Raw genomic sequence first — 24134 nt, forward strand, 5'->3', positions numbered from 1 at the left:
ACCATATTACTTCTTCTGATTTTCCCCTCTCCAGTCTTAGTCTTCTCTTTTTGTCTTGAGTATAACTGGCCAGTGTGAGAGTGACCATTCTCCTTAACCCCAAAAGAATGTGAACCAGAAGTTTGAACAGCACTCCTTAGCCAAGGGAAGTTAGAGAGTTTGGAAGAAGTCTTGTGGCTGATGGCTGTGGTTCCTTAGGTCTTTGGATGCTTTACTGACTGACAAGATTGGACAGGGGTCTCCTTAGCAGTTTTTGCTGGCTCACCTCCTTGCACTGCTTGGGTTCAGATTGCACAGTAGTCCCCAAATTCATGCACCCGTGTTGGGAGTCACATGGTGTAATCCCAGTCTATGCGTAGCAGAATTACTTGTGTGCTTCTCAAGGGCTTGTTATCCCTGCTGTGGCATACACTGCTGGGCAGCCTAAGGGCTGACATTGAAGTGTTCCTACTTTTCTTTTCCCATTTATTCCATTGCTTTTGACAGTGTAACTTACTAGTTTAGGCTTTCTTTATCAGGACACTGGTGAGCTCTATTTCTGATTCTGCTCTTTTCAAGCTCCTGAATTAGATTTTGTTTTAGGAGCTGGAAGTAGGGGAAGCACTAGAAGCAAGATTGGTTTTGTATTTTTGAAGATGCTTGGGAGTCTGCCAGAGAGCTGTCAGGTTAGTGGCTTGTGACATATCAAAGCAGACTGGCAAGGGTTCATAGCAAATCAGGATCTGTTGAAAACCAGATTGAAACATAGCTAGCAGTGAGGGATTTTTTAAAGAGAAAACTTTTATTGTGGATGATCAGACTTGTAGGTGTATTTCAGCCCTTGTTGTGGGAAGAACCTGTCATTTTCTGATAGCTCCACATGCTTCCTTTTTGTTTTGCCTCTCTTACTCGAATTTTCAGTGTTTTCATCCCAGTTCATCTGTCACATCCCTTGCCAGGGTGCCTGGAGGGGACGCAGCCCTTATATGCCTGCACACGTGGGCTTCTGGTTTCCCTGCCACCCGTGCACATGGAGCCTTTCTTTCAGGCATCAGTAGTCCAGCTCCCTGTCTCTGTAGGCTTTTGTTGCTCCACAAAAAGGCACAGTTGCATCTTCTCCCAGACCAGCAGCATAAGAAGTAGCAAGAAACTTCTGGCAGAGAGCCTAGAAAAAAAATCGTTTAGGTTCCACAGGCTGACCTTCAAAATTTTTCACAGTGTCTTAAGAGATTTAGGGTAGAGATGTCAGGAAGAAATGAGAACTCTGCTTTCAAAATGGCTATGAAATGAGAAAGCCAAAGCAAAAAGCAAGTTTTCTTCTTACGCTATGTAAAGGGCCTCCATGCTGAAGACATCACCAGCTGAACGCATGTTAGTCTCCAGCAATCATTAAGCTCTATTAATCTTGTTCTTGAGCCCATGGCAACATCTGTGGTGTATTTAAACAAAGCAATGGTGGGCAAGCAGGAGAGGAAAATTAAAGAGAAGAGTTTCTGCTGTGAACACTCGTACCATCATCAACCAAGTGACACTGTAATACAGAAAGTGGGTCAGAGACACCCTTCCCCCTCCCTGCTGTCAAAGTTACTTGAGTGTCTATTGAAACCCTCACAATAAGAGTTTGGCTCAGGCATTCGCTAAGCAAAACTGATTTGTGTTTCTTGGTTCAGAAAAAACTGCTGGGTAATTTTCCATGTGAGTACAATGTGGCAATTCAGCTGATCCCTGAAAGCTGATTTCTTGGTGATTTGCTTTTCATTTAATAAGGCACTACTGCTTTTATTTAGCGTTTCTAAATTGCCACACTGAACCTGTGTTTAGAAGCCTTAAACTTCCCTCTTGCCTGTGTTACATTTAGGAGCTGCACTGATAGTCTTCGTTCAAACGACTGCTGTAAGTCTCTTCAGATGTCGCTTGCTCTGTTGTCTTACTGATGATATAAATCTAAGCTAATTAGTTTATTTGGTTCTAGAATAATTGAATTAAATTAAACTACATTAGTTTGGAAGTATGACCTGGATAGATTCAAATACAGCTTTTCTGGACTCTTCCCACTGCCCTTTTAAACCCTATATTTGAGTCTTCCTTGTTTGCAGCTGTCCTATTAGCAGTCTCAGCCTTCTGCTGTGCCCTGTCTGCTTTGGGTTTCTCTGTCTTGTTTTTTCTGGCTTCTTCCAAGGAGTCCCAGTGGTTCCACCTTGTCCTGAAAAGAAAATTGCGTACTCATAATGACAGTCTGCATAGGTTGTCAGTGAGCACAGAACCTGGGAGTTAGGCCATTAGGAGCACCACTGGTTGGCAGGGGTTACAAGTATTCATTCCAAAGGAGACATGGGTGAAGTGAAACAGCAGGGTCCGAAGTTTGAACCTGTTTTCTAATATTGAATTAACACATTCTCTAATTCCAGTTCCCCTCCCTGCACTTTGACAGCTCTCTCACACTTTTTTCTCCTTACATAAAATCTCATTTGTCTCTTGAAAATTGCCTGTCTTGTTGGACAGTGTTGCCTGGAGGTGTCTGGGGGACCTGCTTGTCCACAGAGCCAAGAAAGCTGTTTGGGCCATGGCTGCTGGGAGTTGCAAACCCAAAGTACTTGTAGCATAGTGTGCTAAGGAGGCATGCTTGGGGGTGACAAAGGAGGAGGAGAAGGGACATCGTTCCCTTGCTTCCTCAGTTCTGATCCTTCTTGTTGGTTTGTTTTTTGTGTTTTTTTTAAAGGTAAACAAATACCCCAGTTTGTGTTAGTTTCAACACTGAACATCTCTTGAGCTACCTTGAACAGGCATGCAACTGTCTATGTCAATGTGTCATCCTTGCATCCTCGCTACCACGAAGAAGTAGAAATTCTTGCCATTCCACCCAGTTGCCCAAGTTTTGCGACAAATTTAAGAAGGGAGGCCATTTATACACTGAAGTTTGATGGCAGAATGACTTCTCCTGTTATCAAGGCTAATCACTGTCCAGTCCCTGTCTCTGGCAAATACTCTATCTGTAATAATCAAGTCAGTTTTTTAACAGGACAATATTTCTCAATAATTTAGTAGCATCGTGCACACACAAAAACAGAGTTATAATTAGCTCTCATCCCTAAAACTGGAAGAGCTTTTCAGTTAGTTGGAGGCTGCTTGCCAATTCTCTTATCTAATTGGATAAAGTTCCTACTTTCTCCCATTTGTATGATGTCTGCTTTTACACAAACTCATTAAGTGCAGCTGTACTCAAAGTTTATAACAACAGCCCCAGTGAAGACTAGGCAGAAGTTTAATAGTGGTTCTGTTCTCCCTTTTTCATCTCAATCCATTTTGGTGGTTGATGTGTGCCCAGACATCTTTCCCTAGCACCTAATTCTCCCCCCTCCAGCTTTTTATTATGAATTATCCTAATATTAACCAGACAAATTGCATAAGATACATCTCTCCGTTTTGAAATTGGAGAGTTTGCAGCTTGCTTTCAAGGAAGATGGATTTAGAACAATTACTTGTTTCTGTGAGGCATGCACAAGTGGTTTTTTCCCTTCATTTTAAAGCTGACATTAACGTGGGAACACATAATTACTACACTATTCTCTAAATCTTCAGAAGTATTAAGCTGATTATACAGGTAGAATAGCAGCACCATAGTTAACATTATATTAAGCTTTTGCAGCTAGATGGAATTTTCAGCAAAATAAATACATCTGGAAAAAAACCCACACTTTTTTTTTCTGGATGACTGCTTTTTCTCATATTCTAGTGTGTAATTTTGAATTTCTGCTTAGTAGAGTATATAGAATAATATAAAGTCTTCATTTGTCAGAACTTGAATTTGTCTTGCTGTATTGCCTACATATATTCAAATCACATTTACGAAGAAAGATTCACCACATACTTCCTGCAATACAGATATACCAGTTTTAGAAGTGATTTCATAACTTCCATGGATGCTTTTCTTCCACCATAGAGCTATTCCAAGGTTTCCTGGGGAACTTCCAGCTGTACCGTTTCCTTCCCTTACCATGTTCCATTTTCTCATCAAACAAGGCCAGGGAGGCTGGAGGAGAGAGAGAAACTCAGGGAAAAAGTTGTCTCACAACATGAATTGTTTCATGAGGGCACTTACCTGTGACACTAAATGCTCTCTATGTGGCCCAGTGGACTATAGGGACAATTACGAGGAGAGTCATCAGTGCTTGGGTCTTAATTACAGCTCTGTATGTGCACACATCTGCAGTACAAAAGAGGGGAGACAGCAAAGGAGCAGAGAGAGACAGTAGCGGAGATATTCAAAGGAACTCCATCCTAAGCCGAATTCCAACATAGAGGGCAGTTTCCTTGTGCTGGTGCCCCACATCCTAGCATCGATATTCCCTTCAGGTTGTGGTTCTCTCCTGGCTCGGAAGGTCACCAAAGGCTTGACCCTTATGAGGTTCACAGCACCCTTAGCTACCTCTAGGATTTAAAGATGCAAACGTCTTACAAAATCCAAAGCCCGATATGAGTAGAGAGGGCTCATGAGTAGGAAGGACCTACTTAATCCTACTTGAACTTGCTCTGCCTTATAGTTGTCCCTCAGTTCAAGTAATCATAAAGAGGTACCAGAGTTGAACATTTTGGTTTTGTTCCCATGAAGGTATGAAAAATGAGCAGTGTTGTAACCAAGTCCCTGGTTATTGGTGTCAATAGACCTTTATGGCAAAGTTCACATGTGCGGGTTGATTATCAGTCTTCTCAATGATGACACAAACAGGTCGTTTAATTGAGCATTCTAATATAAAACTTCATCTCAGCATGACTCACGGGTAGTTTTGGCTGATAAGTGTCTTGAAAAGCAAAATCTGCTAACATCTCTTGTTTTCAGATAGTTGCCTTCACCTGTAGATGTGTTTTATCGTGTGCTCAGCTCCTGTTCGGACAGATAGGAAATATGGACATTTTTCTTGTTTAGAGTCCATAGGGTTTTTTTGTTGTTGTTTCCATTTGGGGCTGCCGCCCTGCGTGTGCATAAGATAAGCTTTCCTGATGTTTGTGAGCGAGAACATTTAGGTCTCTTCTATCCAGTAAAAATAATTTTTATAATTGACCTCTACCACACTGTTCTCTTCTAAGTATGCGAGCTTATTTTTATAGAAAATATTTTACATATTGAAAGGGCTCATATAACACTGGAGTATTTGTTTTGCCAGCGATAGTCATCATGGGCACATCATTAAAATGACAACGGTAGCTGCTCTGTGCTGTCTAATTTTGTAATGTTTTGACAGAATTTAATACATGAATGTGTGTTTGTGCTACTAGTCATTGGTGAATCATACCACTTAATTGGATGGGTCAACAAGATAAATAGATGTGCTCTTTGGGAAATGAAAATGGCTTCTTTCATTTGTGACTCTGAGTTTGTTTGTACACTGCTTTTGTTGGAAGTAGTGTTAGTTTATGGAGATTACGGAAAAAGCAGTGACCTATTTTCCTAACACTTGAGTGAGTGGTGATAGTTGTTGGGGGGATGTGATGACAGAAGAAAAGCGGGTTTTAATTTTGGTTTTGAAGTGGGTGGGAGTGGGCAAATGGATACTCAAGACACATTAATGAAGTTATGTTGACAACAGTTAAGTGTGAAGTCTTGTCATGAATCTCATTGCAATGAATGTGTCTTTATGAGCACGCTGCCTTAGAGACAGCTGTGCAATTGTCAGCTGTAATTAAAGAAAAGGATGATTCGGCAGTGGGCATACAGTTGAAAATGAAGGACAGGGTTGTTTTTATGTGCGGTTTTATTTTTGGTTTTGTGTTTTTGTGGGGGTTTTTTGTTTGTTTTGTTTTTAGGTGGGTGTGTATACTTGTTTGCCAAAAGTGATATATTTTTTGACTAGCTAGTTCTTTCCAAGTAACTACTACATCAAAAAAGTGAATTGAACCAGGGCCTTTTTTTATAACTTTTTTTTTTCCTGTAGGAGAGAATTTTAGTGTTTCAAGGCAAGAGAATGGAGACTTTTTCATCATGACCTTGTTGGTGGCATTCTGGCGATGCACTAAAAATTCCAGAAAGACTTGGGAAAGCATGCAGTAAAATGTGCTTTGTCAAGCATGCAAAATAAGCAAAGAAACCAATATCACTTAGACCAGGGTACATCTGTGTTTGCGTGTGTTTTCCTCACTTGTGATACATGTCGCCGCTGTGTATCATGTTCCATTTCCCTAATACCTTTCTGGCTGTTTTGGTGTTGCTTTCAAAGGGGCTTGCAATTATTGTAAAGGGACAGCTGAGGTTTTGTCCTCATAAGGGATGAGCAGCACTTGGGATGGCTCTCTGTTTTTTTTCCAACCACAGAGCTTCCCACCATAATCAACTTGAACTTAAGGCAAGTAAAGATATTTGAAGAAAGATCCATGCTTTTCTCACGTGGTTGAATAGCCTTGTGTAAGCAGTTAAAGCTGTTTGGCAGCCATCAATGGCTCCCCTTTCAGTGCAAGCAGCACAATCTGTTTCCCTGGCTCCAGCTAATATTAATGAGAGTTTCGCAGTAGATGGTGATGGGAGTAGTTCTTGAGTTGGTAGCACACTTTGAAAAGCGTGTGATGTGAAGAGGAGCCTAGACCCATCTGAACCATGGATACCGTCTCATCTCTTGTTGGAGGTAGCTGTATAGTTTTTTTCCTCTTTCATACTTGTTGAATATCTTTTGTGACCTCTGGACTGACCTTCCTTTCCCCCTCCATCTTGGCAGAAAACAAGGAAGCAGCCGCAATGTAACAGGGTTGACATCTAATTCCAGAACTGGAAGCTGTGATTTGGATGTAACTGGAAGTAGTGCTATTTGTCCTTGGTTAAAGATTGATTTTACATCCCTAATGAAAACACTGGGACAATTCATCATGCTGATTGAGGTGGTCAGCGGCTAGAGTGAAGGGTTTATTAGATACCCTGCCTGGGAGGCGGAGGAGTGAGGAGGAGCTGAAAGGGAGCACCTTTGTTTAAAATACATCTGTTTCTTTTCCATGGCCACGTTTTTGAAGTGTAAAACGTACCAGCTTCTTTAGAGCTGTGTGTTGGAGGAATCTGTGCCTGCTGCTAGCAGCAAATGAGTTGCTTAATGGGAGGAATTTTTGCAAAGCCTGGAGAGAAATAACAGCTGCTTTTTTTAGTGCAAGAAAACCCTATAACATTTCAAAACTGTAGCAAGATCCGGGAATTTTTTTTTAAGGCTTGGATGAAAGGAAATTACTAATGTGGAGGGGGTGCTGAGTGGCCCGGCACCTCACCTGTTTTATTCCAAGGTGCAGAGGGAATTCAAAGTTTGACGCCAGATGGAAAGCAAACCCAGAGCCGCACGAACTACTCGCCAGCTTCCTTCAGCAACATTAATTTACAGTCTCATGAGAGAACACCTTGGTTTGCTGCCAGTTTTGGCTTCAAGCGAAACGATCGGAGGACAGGGCCATGCAGACAGCGGTCCCTTCCAGGCCACGCCATCTGGGCAGTGGACAAGGCGGCACAGGCCTCTGAAAAGAAAAGCAACATTAATTGTACTGCAGCACTGTGGCTTCTCCTCCACCTGCCGGGCATATTGCAGGGTGCTGGCACCTCTGCACTACGCAAGCTTGCCAAAACTCATGTTTGAGGTTGTCTGATGTGTTTTGCATTGCTGGGTCCTGCCAGTGGGGTCCTCCACTGTTCACAGGGAGTATGGCCCAGGTCAGGAAGAGGGGCTGTTTAGCCAAAGTCACTTTGATTTGCCATTTGCAGTGCTGTGGGGTCACGTAGTAACAGGTACCGAGGGGTGATGCCTCTCAGCATTTTGCTGTGATGCTGTCTTGAAGGAAGTGCATTTCCAAATTGCCTTGTTGCCTTTTGCAGCATCTCATGTGGCACTTGGGTTCATTTTCCAGTCTCCCGCTGTTTTCTTTTCAAACTATCCAGGGATCACAGTGTCAATTTATTTATGTTTAATAGTTCTGATGTGCTGTTAAGATTTGAAATGTATAAGTTGTGACAGAACAAGGGGCAATGGTTCAAACTGAAGGAGGGTAGCTTTAGATTGGACACAAGAATTTTTTTTTACAGTGACAGTACAAAAACACTGGAACAGGTTGCCCAGAGCAGCTGTGGATGCCCCATCCCTGAAAGTGTTCAAAGTCAGGCTGGATGGGACTTTGTGCAGCCTGATGTAGTGGAAGATGTCTCTGCCCATGGCAGGGGGGTTGGACTAGGTGATCTTCGATGGTCCCTCTGAACCCAAACCATTCTCTGAATCTATGAAGTGCTGTACAGATTGAGTGTTGCTAAGCACAGTCAGACAACCAGAGGTACGTGCTGTCACACAAGTGAGTTGTTTTAATTTTTTTGCGCAAGCTTTTAGTAAATTATTTCTACTGCGGCAATAATGTACAGTGCAGTTCTTTGTTTTGTTTTAGTGCTGAATGTACATTTTATCCTTTCACAATTTCTGATGTAGTTGCCTCAACAAAGATTGAGGGTCTGTCAAAGCTGTTACCATGCCAGTGTCAATGAATACGTTTGTGGCCTCAGTCAGTGGTCAGTAACAGACTGCATGCATTGACCTTTTATATGTTTGCATCAGATATGCTTGTCAGTTCGTGTATATAAGACATGAAGCTCTGTGCATGAAGATTTATTATGGTATCTCAGTGGTACAATAAATCAAATTTTGGGGTCCACGATACTTGACAGAAAGAGCAGTTTTTGAAGGAATATGTAGTAGTTGCATGGCATACGTTTACATTAATGCATCACCAAAGTGTTGCTCCCAGCGTAACCCCTGCTGGGTCAAGCTGACCAAATTATTTTTTTTTCCCTCCTGTAAATTAACTTTCTGCCATAGGGCTTTATGGTGAATGGAATAAAGCTTGTTTGTGCCATTCTAGCCAGACGATGCTCGATCAGTTGTCATTCATCCCCCTGCAGCCAGACTAAACACCTTACTGTGGGCTGTGGCTGCTTTGACAAAAATGACATCAGGTGTCTCTTCTTCATCTGGATAAAACCAGCACAGCTCAGTGGTCTAGCAATGCAGACATCACCACGGTGCTTATGATCACAGTAGCATAGCCTGAGATATGCACACTGGACATTATTGTTAGTAATCCACTAATAGTATCATCCACATCTATTACACCTGATCTGCCAAAGGGTTTTAATGTTTCCAGACAGGTGAGGACAGTGATATTCTGGAAGGCACAGGCAGGAAAGGGAAAAACTTAGTTACTGGTTAGATTGAGGATCAGTAATTTTTTTAGAGTGGGAATGTACAGCTGAGGAGAGATTTAAACCTGCATGAAACTCCAGATGACCTCAAGAAAATGCCTAATTAGGGCACTGGATAGCATCTCTGACCATGCAGGCAGGTGTCTGTAGCTTTTCAGGTGGACAAAGAGAAGTAGGTTTCTTTTCCATTTTATCTCCAAATAAATAGATTGGCTGGCTTTTATTTCTGTCACCTGTGGCTTTATAAAGCTTTGCGTTGATACAGTCTGCTCCAGATGCACATTTTTATCTGCATAACCAGGACCTTGTTTGAGTTAGTGTTGATTTCAGAGCTTCTAACTGTAATCAAAGCATTGGATTCCCACTGTTGTGGCCATGCTTGTAATGGGAGTTCTGGAGGACACGTGCAGAAGAGGGCACACTGATGCATTTATCTAGCATATCCAAGAAGCAACTTTATACATTTTAAATGAGTTGCACATGTCAGTACCAGAACAGATATCCCCACTGGAACTGAAGAGGCATCTTCTGGCCAGACTCAGCCAGAAAAACTTTTGAGTTTATGGCAGGATAGCAAGGAGTGTGCCTGCACCTTGAGAAGTCTCGAAAAAAATTAGATGCTGACAGTTTTTACTGACTTGTGTTTTTACGCCTTTGAGGTTTTAGAGGACCATTCTGAACATTTTCAGTACTCATGCTCAATGGTAGTGAGGTGCAGTAAACTATGTTGGGATGCTTCAAGAACTGCTTTGTTGTTTGTTTGCCTGTGCGTGTCAGTTCCTTGCAGTGTACAATTCTTGACTACTTGGTCTTTTGCCCTGAGTAAGACCTCCTCAGAAACAGTTCTTAATACTAAAGAAGTTAGTTAGGAGCAGAAAGCTAATTTGTCTTAGGTGCAGGAGTTATGTGAAACTTAAATGGCATGCAGTTGTTATCCGGCCAGTCACACTGGAATAAATTTTGCTTTGTATGATTTGAAGTCTCATTAAATATTTAATAAGCTAGGGGGACAAAAGCAGGAGCTAAGGGTACTAGAGGACTGAGAGCCTGCTGCTGCAGAGGAACTGCAGCACTCTGCCAGCAGTGAAACTTCTGTGGAGCCTTATAGAGCTTGAAAAGTTTTGAATATATTTTGAGAAGGAAGCTTTCTGGTTTTGGCCCAGCAAAACTTGTTTTAAAGGTGCCCCTACCTAACTTCCAGATAGCCAAATCCCACCTTATTTGTCAGGTCTAATGTTCATTTTGTCTTTATCCAGACCTCTTCTGTTCCCCCCATCTGTTCACTGTGCTTTGTCCCAGTGGTAAGGTAGGCATTTAATCACGGGTGCTAAGCTGTTAGCTTTTTAGAGAAACTGGAGTCGTCTGACCAGGCAGAAAGAGGGGAATCACTGAGGTAATTTTCCTGGTTTTGCTGAACGCAGTTTACCTCCCTAGAGAAATTTAATCCCATCTTCTTTTGTTAGGTCTTAGCTAGAAAAAAAGACAGTGCTGAGGCTACTTCCCTCTAAATCCTTTTCTTCTTTTTTCAGTCTCACAGAATAATTGGGTGGTGGAGGGGGATGGCAGTACTTGGAGAACTGCAGATCTGCTTACCTTCTGTCTTGCAAGGATTTAATAACCTTGTTCTCTGCTGGACGGTTCAATCCCAGCAACACGACAGAGTCTGTTAGTTGTGTTCTGCTGCTGTTGCTGTGTCTTTCAATTTCAGGCTGACTTTCCTCCACCTTCTCTGTCTCCAGGAACACAGACATAGGGGTTGATGTTTTGTACATGTGTCTGAATTGTCCTCGAAAGGCATTACTCTACTAATTTGAGGCACTCACAAGTGCATACGTGACAGTACACAGCACATGCTAGGCTGCAAAACCCACTCAAGAAGTTGCATAAATTCTTAGGGCAGTTAAATACTCATTACCTGAGCTAATTTAGCTGTGTTCTACATGAACTAAAAGCTGCAGAAGGTATGTGGCAACAACTGTAATTTGAGAGCCTGTTTATATGAGTCTTTAAGAAGCAAAATACCTAAATACCTGGTGAAAACCTATCATAACCTTGAGCAGTAACAAAAATATTTTACTTCTTTTTCTCCTGTTGAAACTTGCTAATAGACTTTTCCAGCTCCTTTCTACGCGGATGAAAAGTAGTTCTAACAAATAAATAGAAGAGTCTCACTGCACTTACCACAAGTCATAAGACGTATGGGACAGCAGAATTGGTGACACTGTCCCTAGGTTCCGAGGTGTACAGGACACCTGTGGCCTGGATTTCACACAGGAGCAGCTTATCAAACCTGGGTTATTGCACCTTGATGTACAGAGACCTTTGAGGTCTTTGATTGCAGCCTTTGCTGGAGGTCCAGAGCGCAGCTCTTTGGGGTTGTGTCCGTAGACATGGTTCTGGCTGCTCTTTTTGGAGGATCCAGAGAAGGAAGAAATGCAGTAACAGAAAGTGTTTGAATGTAAGTTATGTCACCTGCTGGCACCTCTGTCACCTACTGGCAGCACAGGTACTTCTTATGCATGGCTTTAGTATGTAATTGACATTGTATTTATAGGTCCTCTTCCAAGTACTGGATGTATTAAGTCCTGCTTAGAAGTGATTTTTTTCCCATCTGGAGATCACAGTACTCAGTGAACCTACCAGAAAAAGTGACATGTGAGTTGATAAGACTTACTAAATCTGTGACCCCAGCCAGTGAGAAAGGTGATAAAAGAGATGCTTAGACTAAACCAAGGTCTTTAAACAACCTCACTTGACGTGTTCTCCTGCAGACCTACAGCTCTGAATGTTGTAGTGAGCATGATGGGGTGCTGTGAAAGGTAATTACACTATGAAATGTTAAGCACCTGATTAACCAGTCTCCAAACAGTCAAAGCAAGGAGAGAGCTCCTTCATATTCTGTCATGATGGTCCAGACAGACCAAGAACCCACCTCAGCTACTCTGTCACCTCTCCACTGACCTGATGGGCAGCCTGTGGAGTCCAGTCAGTTACACCCTCAAAGGTGAATTTTATAAATATGTTCTTGCACAGAGCCCCTTTGGTTTAATACAAAAGTGGTATGAGTGAAAGTCGCCACCCACATCTTTTAAGCATGCTGATGTAAGCTTGAAAAATATCACAGCCTTAAAAAAAAAATCATACATTTAAAACTTTGTGTCTCTGTTGCGTAAGCCTCAAAGATGTGAGGGTTATTTTAAAGCACCTCTGCCACCATGAAATATATAAAAGTTTGGGTGTGGGTTTTTTTGTTTGTTCATTTTTGTTTTTGTTTTTCAGGTAAGTTGCATTCCCATAGTTTCAGGGTGTATGCTTTACAAAAAACTTCAAAGATTTTGGATTCAGAGAAAAAAATCAATCACGTGGCTAAGTAACATTTCTACAGTGCCACTGGGGCTTGTAGATATTAATATTGAGCATAACATGTCAACAGAACTATCAGGAAGGAGATATTCTGTTTCTTTTATGGAATTACACTCAAAATGTTTGAGTAGTTTTTTTATAAATAAATCCTAAACAATGCAAATGCAAAACGAGTAACTCACAGTGTGCTTTATTATTTTTTCACAATATTAACTAGACAGACATGGAAAGTTTAATGGCAGCATGTTCTTATAACATTTTAAAGACAAAGAACAACATAATCATATTAAATGATGATAAACTGACAAACTACATTACCATACATACATCATCCAAAGGTACTGGATAAACGATATCTGTTTATGTACATTTATGCTGGTGATAATTAAAATTCAAATATTCAGAAGAAAAAGAAAAAAAATATGCTATTTAAATTATAAAAATATACAGGTTTTGTGTGGAATTCTTAATGCTGTATAACTTTTTGAAAAATATTTCATTGTGTGATGAAGCTGCATTAACACAGTATAGGAATGTGATTTAGAACAAATACAGATTAAACTGAATCTTTTATCTTCCTTGTATTTAGCCTTGTTTGAAAGAGAGATAGGAATGAAAAACAAAGCTGGGCTTTTGCAGTGAGAATGAATTTTTATATGCATAAATCAAAAGATGTTTAATTTTTCATATAGTACTGAGCGATTAACTCGTAATACAAATGAACCGTTTTGCTAGCTTGTTTAAAGATAGAGGAAAATAAAAAAAAATATAGGCTTTAAACATGCTACTTCACTATACTTTTAATCAACAGGACTTTAGGTTTTTGGGGTGCAGGTGCACAGGTAAGCACAGTGACATGCTTCAGGGTCAAAGCTGGGGGACCTGTGCACATGCAAGGACTGGAGGGACTGGGTTCCTATTCTTCGAACTGCATCACCTCAGTGTTTCCTTTGCACATCTGGTTTCAAAGAAACATATTTTTTCACAATTGTTCCTTATTAGTTCAACCCTGCTCAGGCTGTGTAATCCTCAGTCATGACAACACACCAATGAACTTTTATAGTGATTGGATAATTTTCTAATAATTCACAAATAATTTTGTAATTGAGGATTTTTAGTAATTGTAGTCATGTAGTGCTCACATTTGTCACTGGGTTTAGTTAAAAGTTATTTTCAGACCATCTTGGGTGAACTCCTACATCGTATGAAACTTGAGATTTTCTTGCATACCAATGTCATTCCGCGTATCTTCCAGCCCCCTTCCTTATCTGTTTACTCTCTGTTACCTCAACAGCCCCATTACTCCTTTGGTCGATCCAGTGCTTGTTCTATTAAGAAATGTCTTCTGTGTCAGCTCTGATTTCAGAATACTCAACTTGCAGAATTTTTCCTGTTTTTCCATCTATTCCTAAGTTACTGATCTATAACAGATCTTAGGTAACCTTACAGATTTGTTTTTTCAGAAGCAAAGTATTTGCCTTTGCTATTCTCTTAATAAATGGAGTGAGAAAGAATTAATGACAAATAAATTGAATAAAGCAAAATCAAGTATTTCTCTTAAATTCCTACAGATTTCCTGTTTGGCAAATGACTACCTTCAGAATTAACAAAGTTTTATAGTGAAGAATAATTGAGGGATCTCTAATCTGTTACTCTGCCCTTATATCATCATTTTTCAAGGGAAAGGATGAGAGATGAACAAATTCCACGTAACAGTCCTCTTTAACCAGGGAGATATTTCAGTGGTCTCTTTGTTTCCCTCTACTGCTTGACCTTTTCCTTTGTTGCCCCTTGATCTTCCACACCTAAGTAACTTCAGAAGCGTCCCTCTTTTTTTACTTTCTTGCTTTTACAATTTGGTTATGCAGGGAGTGCTCAGCTGTATGTGCGTACATGGTGACAGAGGACGGATTTTCACTGAAGTGTAGTCTTGGAAATCTATAAGGCATTTTTTTGGGGAAAAAAAAAGTCTTATGCGAAAGTGTAATGAGGAATAGGAAAGACAGGAATTATTGCGAAAGAAATGCAGGAGTGAGAGGATTTTATTAAAGAAGTTCAAGCTTTTATATACATTCAATGTTTCTAATATGTTTCTTAATAAATGTATTATCAACTATCATTATACCTAATGCAGCCACAATACTGTACTATTCTGCAGTCAGGATGGGAAAACTCCATTAGCTCTTTATTAAAATAAAATAATCAACAGTCATCACAACTCTTTGCTTGGCATTAACTAATACACTGGGAAGTCCAGTGAGTAGACACAACAGAACACAACATCCTCAGTATTTATTTAAATGTGTATCATGTGTCGTCTTCATATTATTTCTAAAGCAGCTTTAAAAAACTTTTGCCATTGGAAGGTATTAAAAAATAAAACCCATTCGAATTATCCTGGTAGTATAGCAGCACTGGAATTGATAGTTAATTTTTTACTATTTTGTCAATGTAAACCTTTAATAAAATAAACAATATTGAAACAATTTGAGGTCTAATAGTTCATGAACTTTAATGGGCATATGGGCACAAACTGAAACGAAGACTAGATTGTGAAATGAAACATTAGCTCAATACCAGCCAACTCCAGTTTTGAAACTGGCTGCAGACAAAATTCAGCTTGGAAGCTGAAAACAAAGAAAGCCCACACTCAATCCACATTATTCGGTTGCTCCCATTTCGAGTATTTTTCAGATGAATCTGCCCGCTTCTGACAGAAGCACTCTAAAAACACTGCAGGTGCTTTTTGTTTGATGGTGAGATTTTTCATTTTTCTTTAATCAAGCATAGTTTAGATCACATTTTTTGTGTTTTTTAGAAACATTTCCTTTCTATGTTTCCATAACATTAAAAGTAATTTCAAATTTGAAATGTAAGCTCGCCCCATCTTTGCTCATACAAAGTGTTGGTGCCACAACTAAATAGCAGTAAAAATGCTGAGATGTACAACTCTTAAAAACAAACAAACAAACAAAAAAGCAGCTTTGAAGACACAACATCAACTACAGCCTTAACATTGAACATATTACATTCCCAAGTTAATGGAGATATTTTGCATATAATGCCACAAAGTTATTCAACTGAAATCTTGAGGTTGAATCTACAGTTTATTCACTGTATTTTTGTCACCCTTAGAGCACTTATGTATAGTATGGTATATTTCAACCAGAGCTTTGCAACCTTTTCTTTTTATGTCTGGATGCCCAGATTTCAAAAGTTTCATAGAAAAAATAGCTATGCTTGACTTAAACATTTGACGCTGGACATTTCCACGCCTCGGATCAACCTGTGGTGCACACTTCAGGTTCTTCGGCTTCGTCAGGACTCCTGGCCCCCTGCGAGTGGACGGAAAGCCCAGCTTTAAAATGCATTGACACATCTGGTTTCAGAACACAGGTCTGTTTATAAAACTGTATACAGAGTATTCGGCATTGATTTTACTGGAGTTGCATTTTTTAACATGTGCAGACGTCTTCGCCCCCACCCCTTTTCCTCCACCCTGTTTTCGCTCAAAACAGCAATAGGCACCCGTGCGATGGAGGTGTCAGAGAGTCTCTGTCCAGAGAGAGGATTTGGAGTTTCTTCATCATCTTTACTTCTGTAGACAGTCTTAGGAAATTATTAGCGTGAAACAATTTTGAGGGCAAGGGGCAGGAGGATAAAGCTCACTTTCTTTTCCTGTTATGAAAATGAACTTGATTTTGGTGTCCAGTTTGATAAACAAGGATAGTCAGAGCTAATCTGTAACTCAGCTGAGGTCTGCTTCTTGCCAAATAAAATTAAGATCTTTTTCAACTTTCAGGGATTTAGAGACCACATCTAATTGGTTTCAAACCCCTGGAGGAACTCAGTAAGTAAACAGGATTAGTTGCAGATATGAGCCCACTAAAGTGGGACACAGGTCAGGTCTTCAGACTCCAGCTCTGCTCTGTCGAAGCAGGCACTTAAGGTCTCCTGATGTTTCTGTGTTAGTAGCCGCAAAAAAAACCAAAACCAAACCCAAAACCACAACGTTTTACTGCTGAGAAAATCATTGTAATGGCAATTTCCTGCAAGCCCCAAAGATTTAACTTCACAATTCTGTTTAAAAAAAAAAAAAAAAAAAGTATTTGAGTTGACATGTATTAGGATATTGTGACTATGATGTGATGGCAAAACTGGTAACTTGAAAACGCATGTTTACAAGGCATAGGCAATCGTATTTCCAACTGCTCTCCTGTAGGGATAGACAGGTGTCCTTCAAGAAGTTGCCATCTTGACTCCACGTATGTACCATGTTGAATCATTTACTCTGTCAGTTCTTGCCAGCAGGACAGGGTGAGAACTTTGTTCACGCTGACCTTGTCTTTCAGATCCCTTCCAGCCATCCAGAAAATATAAGGAAAATCAACACAATTACGCAGCCTTTAGCAGCTCAAGTAACTGCCCTCGTAAGTGTAAGCAGGTAGGTCTTTGTCAGTATATTTGCTTTTCAGAGAGAAAATAATCCAGCCAGCTGTATTAATTAAAAAAAGAACCTAAAATACTTTGGGGCTCATTAAAGTTAAGAATAACAACATGACTTGATGACAGATACAACTTGCAGAGTTTCTGAAACTAGCAGGTTAAAATGTAAATATCTTTTAATAAATAATTTTCCGGCAATGTAAAAATAAATGATATTTCCTTTGGCAGTAATAGCTGATTTAATCTTTAGCTGGGAAGTTGATTTGCTCATAAAATATCATTGTTCTACAGAAAAAAAAAATATTATTTTGTTGTTTTGAAAGACTTCTGTAATCCATGACAATCTGAGTGACTCTACTTATGTCCGAGATAAGCGCCAAGAGTGATGCAAGCTCCAACCAGAACCAGACTCAGGATAGTCTTCAGAGAGATCCAGGAGAAATCGAACAAAGGCCTCATACTGTTGCCATACAACTCCACGAAGGCATCCTATAAAGGGAAATAATGGAACATCAGACTTGCAGTAACTTTTTCAGAGAGGGAGGGCAGCTCCTTCACACTCAATGGTCATCCAGCAATCATGCCAGCACAAAAAAGAAACTCCAACAAACCTATTAAAATAGTGATTTGGGAGATAATGTTCTTGTGCAGTGCTTCGCACAAAGTTCTCCTGCTTACTTCTTTACACATATTGCCATAATCACTTACAGTCGTGACTTCTGCTTTAGGCATGCCCAGCCTAACAGAAAATATAGGAGCAGCATTTTTAAATATGAGCACCACCATTTTGCCTCCTGAATGCTACATATACAAGCATACATGAAAGAGGTAAATGTACCTCCATTCTCCAAACCTGTGATTTCCACTGTACATGGGGGAACTGTATTTGCTGGTTGGCTTCACTAAGACAGTATTTATTTGGTTCTCTTGAGATGGGTTCAGAAGACCACGTGTAGTAGCCACAGAGGTTTCTTACATATGAACCAAAGCTGTTAGGGTTGTGTTACACCTTTGACGGTCTTTTGCAACTGTCACCGAACGGGTGACACTGTGGTCCTTTGCTCCTGCTAATCATGCCTTGGATGTGGCAGTGGTCCGGCTGTAGGGTCTGTCAGGCAAGCCAGTTGATCTGACAGAAGAGTAACCCAGCCCTGCCTAAAAAAGAACTGGCTTTCCAGGGGATGGTCTTGTCGGTCTGACTTGCCCTCCAGTCTCCAGCTAAGACATTCGGCTCAAGGAAAAGAGGAGAAGCACAGAGTGATGCCACTTCTCCTGGCCACCCACAAGTCACCAGGGTAAATCCTCTCCCTCAGCCCAGCCCAAACACCCTGGCTTTCTCCTTCGAGCTGCATTCCTCCATGTACCGAGAGCTGTATTGTAGAGCTGCTCTGCAAAAGTCTAGAGGTGTGTGTAGGCACCAAATGGAAAGGCTGTGTAAGTAGTTAAGTTTTTGTGACTAAATATACGGTGGGATTTGACTGGACTAGTGATCAGGTTGGTGACACTCTGTGCATAATGCCTTTCTTTCAAGCTGCAGTTCCTAACAAACTTGAAGTTTCAGAGCATTCCCAAGAGATAAATCATACCCTATGGCATAAAGCAGTAAATAACAAAGCTGAATGACTTAAAAAATGTGACAAAATATCATTTAGGACAACTCTTTTACTGTGTAGCCAATGGAGGCCTGCTCCAAAACTACTGAGATAAACCCATGAAATAGCTATCCAACCTGGGGGTTTCTATCTCTACCTCTCTTATTCTAGGCTTCCCATTTTTTGTATAAGTAAACATTCTCTATTTATGTTATAGTGCCTTTAGCTGTTTTGTAATGTTACTATGCTAGGAGGTAATCTGCCTTCTAAAAACGCATGTATGTCATCGATTACAGAAGGAATTAAGATGAGAAAGGTCTCCTTTATTATATAAATCTTCCAGCCAAGCTAAATTTCCATAAAATATGTATTTAAATGAGCCACCATCATTAGTCATCTGTAGTTGTCAAAATAAGAGCGTTTGTGGTTTTACCACAAGAGGGCGTGTAAGGTTTTATAATATTTTGCCATTTTGACTCCTGTCCACTAGACACGAGTGAGACTCAAATAAATAATAGGTATTTACTTCCAAAATATGTCATTGCATTAAGTAATATTGGTGCATGTTGTAGGTCAGCAAATGTGTCAGTAACAGGATAGCTATAGGCTTGTGCCAACAGATTAACCTGAAAATACATCTTCCTCCTGCTGTTTCTCAATGCTTGTTCCTCCAGGCAATCGTTTTCAAACTTGGGTTTCCAAAGGTTTGTTATTAAGTGAAAGCAGCTTAACCTTTGGGGGGAATGTCTTTATGCAAACTCTTCATTCCGGAGAAAATTTGGCAAGTTTTGCTTAGCTGCCTGGTTTCTGAAATTTGCAAACTCTGACCTTAATATTCTCCTGTGCTGTTGCAGAGCTGAAAAAGCACACTCAGTTTGCTGTGCAGCAGTTTGGAAAGCTGCTTTTATTTCTCCTTAAGGCTATGAAGTAACACAATATCCTAAAATGTTACAGACTGGGCTAAATCCTGTTGTCGCCAGTGCAGGCTCGCTGACTTCCACAGGAGCTTTGTGTGGGGAGTTCAAGATCAGGCCTTATAAAAATACAACAAGGGTAAAGTTGTTATGGGTGGAAAAGAGAGGAAATGAAAAAAAAAAAAACCCAAACCAAAACACACATGGAAATGCAAGTCATGTGAAAACACTTTAACATTAATATTTCCATCATTTTTGTTCTGTGGGGAAGGTCTCACTTCCGTATATTCATGACAGCCGATGCATACAGTATCAATACAAAAATGGTCATATTTTGTGCCTTCCTCTATCCCAGTTTAGGAACATTCCTTCCAGTTCGTCAGGGAGGCTGTTTCTAATGATTCAGTAGAGCTCCAGGTATTTGGTATGAAAATGGATGGAGAGTTACAGTAAAACTTGAAGACAAAGCAAAAATATGGCATAACCTATGGCTCAAAAGAGGAATGTTAACAAAAAATGTGCAGCATGCAGTACTTTTTTGTCTGAGATTATTACAACAATAACATGAACCCAACCTAATGGTGTCTGCACTATATATTACAAGTAGCTCTTTATGATCGTTCCCCCTCCTCTTCTCAAACATCCTGATTAGGCCTATTTCCGAAGCTTGTTTGAACAGCCTGTCACTATTTGTTTAAGTTTCAAACCTGTTTTAAATAAACACATGTCCATTTTATGTACTAAAACAAGGGGGGGGGAGGGAAGTATGACCCGTTGCTGAAAACTATTTTAGCACAAAGAGAACCCTAAACAGAATCTCAGCTGTTTCATAAGGTTTGTCTCCATCTGTAAACCCATGTATTCGTCACTGGATTTTTGTCACCTAAACTGGTCTGTTTAAAATAAGAGAATCTCTGTTAAAACAAATAAAATGAGGAAAATTGCTTGAAACACTTGATGTTCTCTGAAAAGCACTCTTTATAATGAAAGCAAGGGTCCTCTTGGCACATAGACTGAGGAAAATTCTGGCTTGGTCAACCTCTCTGGAAGTCTTACACAATTGGAAAGAAAACGGTTGCAGGTCTTGTTTTTAAGGCGTACCTATTCAACATTTAATGGAAAGTTATATCCTGGATGTAAAATTATATCAGAGCAGTTAAAAATTGTATGGAAAAGAACTCTTCATTCAGCTCTGTACCTTTTAAAAAAGTAATTCCTTAAGAAGCTTTTATTAAGTCAAATCGGTCCATTGCAGGTTTACTATGCATCTTTATGTTCCCTGTTTCTGTGAGGCACTAAAGGTGGCAGTGAGGAAGGGAAAGATGCTCTGCCTAAGCTCCTTTTAGTGCCAAAGCACCCGAGGTGCCTGCCTCACCGACCTGGGCTTGATTGGCAAGCCAGTAAAATTGCCCCAGGGACACTCCTTGCTGCCCTCTTGCCTGTTGAAATCCATGCAGGGAAGACACACCATGTTCCTGGCCGCAGTTCATGGGATTTGCAGGGAGCCCAGGGCAAAAGTGGAGCTTGTCACCCTCGGAGGATTAGGAGGGGTAACAGCACAGTGAGTCAGGGCAGTTTCAAAACAAAGCATCCAGATCACACTACCCCGGCTCTTCCGCTGGCCCAAATTCGGCAGCTCTGATCCAAGAAGCAAATGTCATCTTTAATTACACAGGCGTTCTTTGCTTGCGCATCGAGCTGAGTTTGTTCCGTCTCGGTCCTTTTGCAGCTCAGCCTTCGCCCCTGCTTGAGAGGCAAGGCGCAGCTTCTCGGCCGCAGAGAAGCACATACTTCCCATAGGCTGAGCCCAGTGAAGCGTTACGGATCTGGTGGCTCCTAACTGAAAATACAGAGGGAAAAGGCAGTTTCAGCCTGGCATGTCTGACTGAGGGGCTGGTGGGGAGAGCAAACACGAGGAAGTAAAGACTTCCTTTTTCTACCTGAATCAAACAGCTGGTGAGGAAGTGACTTTATTTCCCTCGTTATCATTGGGTTGGCAGGATATCCTCTTGAGCCACATTGTATTGAATGAAGAGCTGGTGAGACTTCCATTTTACTGAGGGGGAATTGCCTTGCGGCTATTTTACGCTGCCCTCTCCGTGACTCCAAAACAAACAAACACACACCAGCTCCTGGCTTTTGAAGAAACTTGTACAGGTCTGGACAAGGCAGCTTTGCCACCCAGCACAGGGCAGGAGAGGGAATGGCATAAGCTCTGATTCCAAGGCTTAGCAGCTGAATGACTTTTCCCTCACCCCTGCCTCCATACAAATGACATAAATTCTCATAAAAGCTTTCGTTCCCGAATGGTAACTCATTTCGGAAAGAGTTTGGGGAAGGAGGGAGGAGAAAGAGCTGGTTAAATCATCCCATGTTTTCTATGCAGTGAAACCTCATTAAAATGTCATCTTGAAGCTAACGAGAAAAGTTCTTGGAACATAAAAAATAGGCAAATCTGTAGCTGTTCTTTCCCCAAAGAGTTTATGGGTCTTTTATGCAAGCCTAAGTCGTGAGTGCATGCAAATAAGGACAGCTCAGACCTTGACTGTATTGTGCTGAGGTGTGGTGTTTCATGAGGTCGGTATCTTTAGAGAGGCCGCTATCTTTTTACTCCTGGGAGTGCCAACATGCTGGCAGTCCAGCCAGGTGCACGTTATCAAATTATACTGGAAAGGAAAAGAAGGTGTCACTACACAAGCCCTGCTGACTGTGGGCAGAGAACCTGCCTGGGAGCGGCTATGGCACGTGCACCCCTGACCAAATCCACAGCCAGCTTTTTCTTTTCCTCCCCTCACCTGTGCCTGTGATAGAAATGGGTCTGTTTTGAACTCCTTGTTTCCACAATGCTCAGTATAGTGTTAGGTCTGCAGCTGACGTGGTAGTTGCTGGCTTTTGTTTGTCCAGTGATATCCCAGGTTTCTGACTTCGGACAAAACTGGTTGTCATCACAGTGGTCTTGACTAACTTCTTTGTTCCTTGTCCTTGCTATCTATCCGCATAGATTCTTGCATCAGTGAGCCTGTGATCTGGGGGGGATATCTTGCCTAGTCTGGCCAGGCTCTCACTGAAGTCTGTGTGAATTGAAATCAGTGGGAATACTATTTGCATAAGAGTGACTAAACATGACACTCAGATGGAGACATCTAAGGAGCAAGGACTAATTGTGGTTAGGTTTGTCTATGAAAACTGATGCATGTGCTTAGAAATACATAAACGTGTATGGTTATAATATGGGGGATGACTATTCCTCCTGTCCACGCTTCCCACCAGTGACCCTGCTGGCATGCAGATTTCTTCCAGACCCCTGCAAGATGAAGGACAAATCCAGGCTCTGGGGAACGGTGAAGCCATCTCTTTAAACACAGGATTTATAACGCATTGATCATTCAGCTTGCATGGAAACCCATGCCATGTTCAGACTAGGCTGCATTCTTGTTAAACCAAGTCAGCATGAGAAATGTTTAAGTAATTTAGTCCTGGCGTCTCTACTTAATTCAGTTAGACGTGGCTCTGCGATATGCAAAAGCCCAGACCTAGTGGAGGCTTGTTTTCTTATTCCTGGAAAGGCCCACACTAAAATGAGGTATTTCTGGCATCAGTGTAACAGCTGTAATGGCACTACAGCAGCTAGCTAGTCATATTTAATGGCTGCCACTTTTGAGGGAACAATATTAGCAGTAATGAGAGAAAGAAGGCATGAAGGCCTTCTAGACAAAATCCTCCATGTTCAAACAACACAGTCAAAGCTGCTCTACTCAATCCTTTGCAGTTTTCTTTTCAGATCTTTTGTGGGTTGATAATCCTATTCAACTAATTTGCTGTTTGTTTGCATCAATAGTTAGCAGTCTTAGTTTAATTTTATGAAGGTACCCTACTTGGGCAGAGTGCAAGAAGCTGCGTAACTCGTACCTAGAAAACAAATGTGTCCTTGCACATATTTTCATGAACCTCAATTGCACTGAGAACTGTTCAGTTTGAGGCCACCTTGTTCTCCATCTACTCAAATTTATCAAACCCATTCTAGAGAGTTTACATTCATATACAACAGTAAACTTATCAAACACCCATTTATGGATCACTTTGGAGGAGAGACTAAGTGTCACAGAGTTGCTAGGGGACTAATCCCGAAACATCGTCTTAAACCTGCACCCTCTGAAAAGAAGCTAGATGCATTAGGACCCCATAAAATCTTCAGAATGACTTCAGAATGAATATAATGGCAAAACATGTCTGAATGACAACGCAGGCCTGTTTCTCTTAAAATCCTGTCTAAATTCTCCATCTTGCTTGTATCTTACTTTCAGTATGAGAGCCCTTACAATGGAAATAGCCTACCTAATTTAGAAGCTCCAGTTTGAAGATCTGGCTGCAGGGGGTACGTTGGTAGTAGAAGGAAATGTGAACACAGCCCCCGTCATGTTCCCTGCCTGCTCCAGATGCCCATGCCGCTCTCGGGCCACCACAAAAGAGTTAAATCACGTAACCGCCTGAGAAATGGGAACCGAAAGCAGCTGCTTGTAGAAACGCTCGAAGTGCTGTGGCACAACGTTTGTCATCAAGGCCATGGAGGGTTTTATTTAACAAACCCGTCCAGCTGTGCCAGGCTCGAGGCACAGGTATGAGCAGAGGTAGAGAGGG

General features: G+C 41.0%; 1 protein-coding gene across 2 annotated transcripts in view; it reads right to left on the bottom strand.

Annotated features, from left to right (window-relative positions):
• Positions 1-12718: 12718 nt before the first annotated feature.
• BCL2 (BCL2 apoptosis regulator) overlaps positions 12719-24134 on the bottom strand; it is a 96237-nt gene continuing 84821 nt past the window's right edge. For both annotated transcript variants that reach the window (XM_071804525.1, XM_065832018.2), the window contains one exon: positions 12719-17479. In XM_071804525.1, coding sequence (XP_071660626.1) covers positions 17446-17479 — 34 coding nt within the window. In that variant the 3' untranslated portion in view covers positions 12719-17445. The remainder of the gene's footprint in view (positions 17480-24134) is intronic.

Source organism: Patagioenas fasciata, chromosome 2 (genome assembly GCF_037038585.1).
Source record: "Patagioenas fasciata isolate bPatFas1 chromosome 2, bPatFas1.hap1, whole genome shotgun sequence".
Lineage (NCBI taxonomy): Eukaryota > Metazoa > Chordata > Aves > Columbiformes > Columbidae > Patagioenas > Patagioenas fasciata.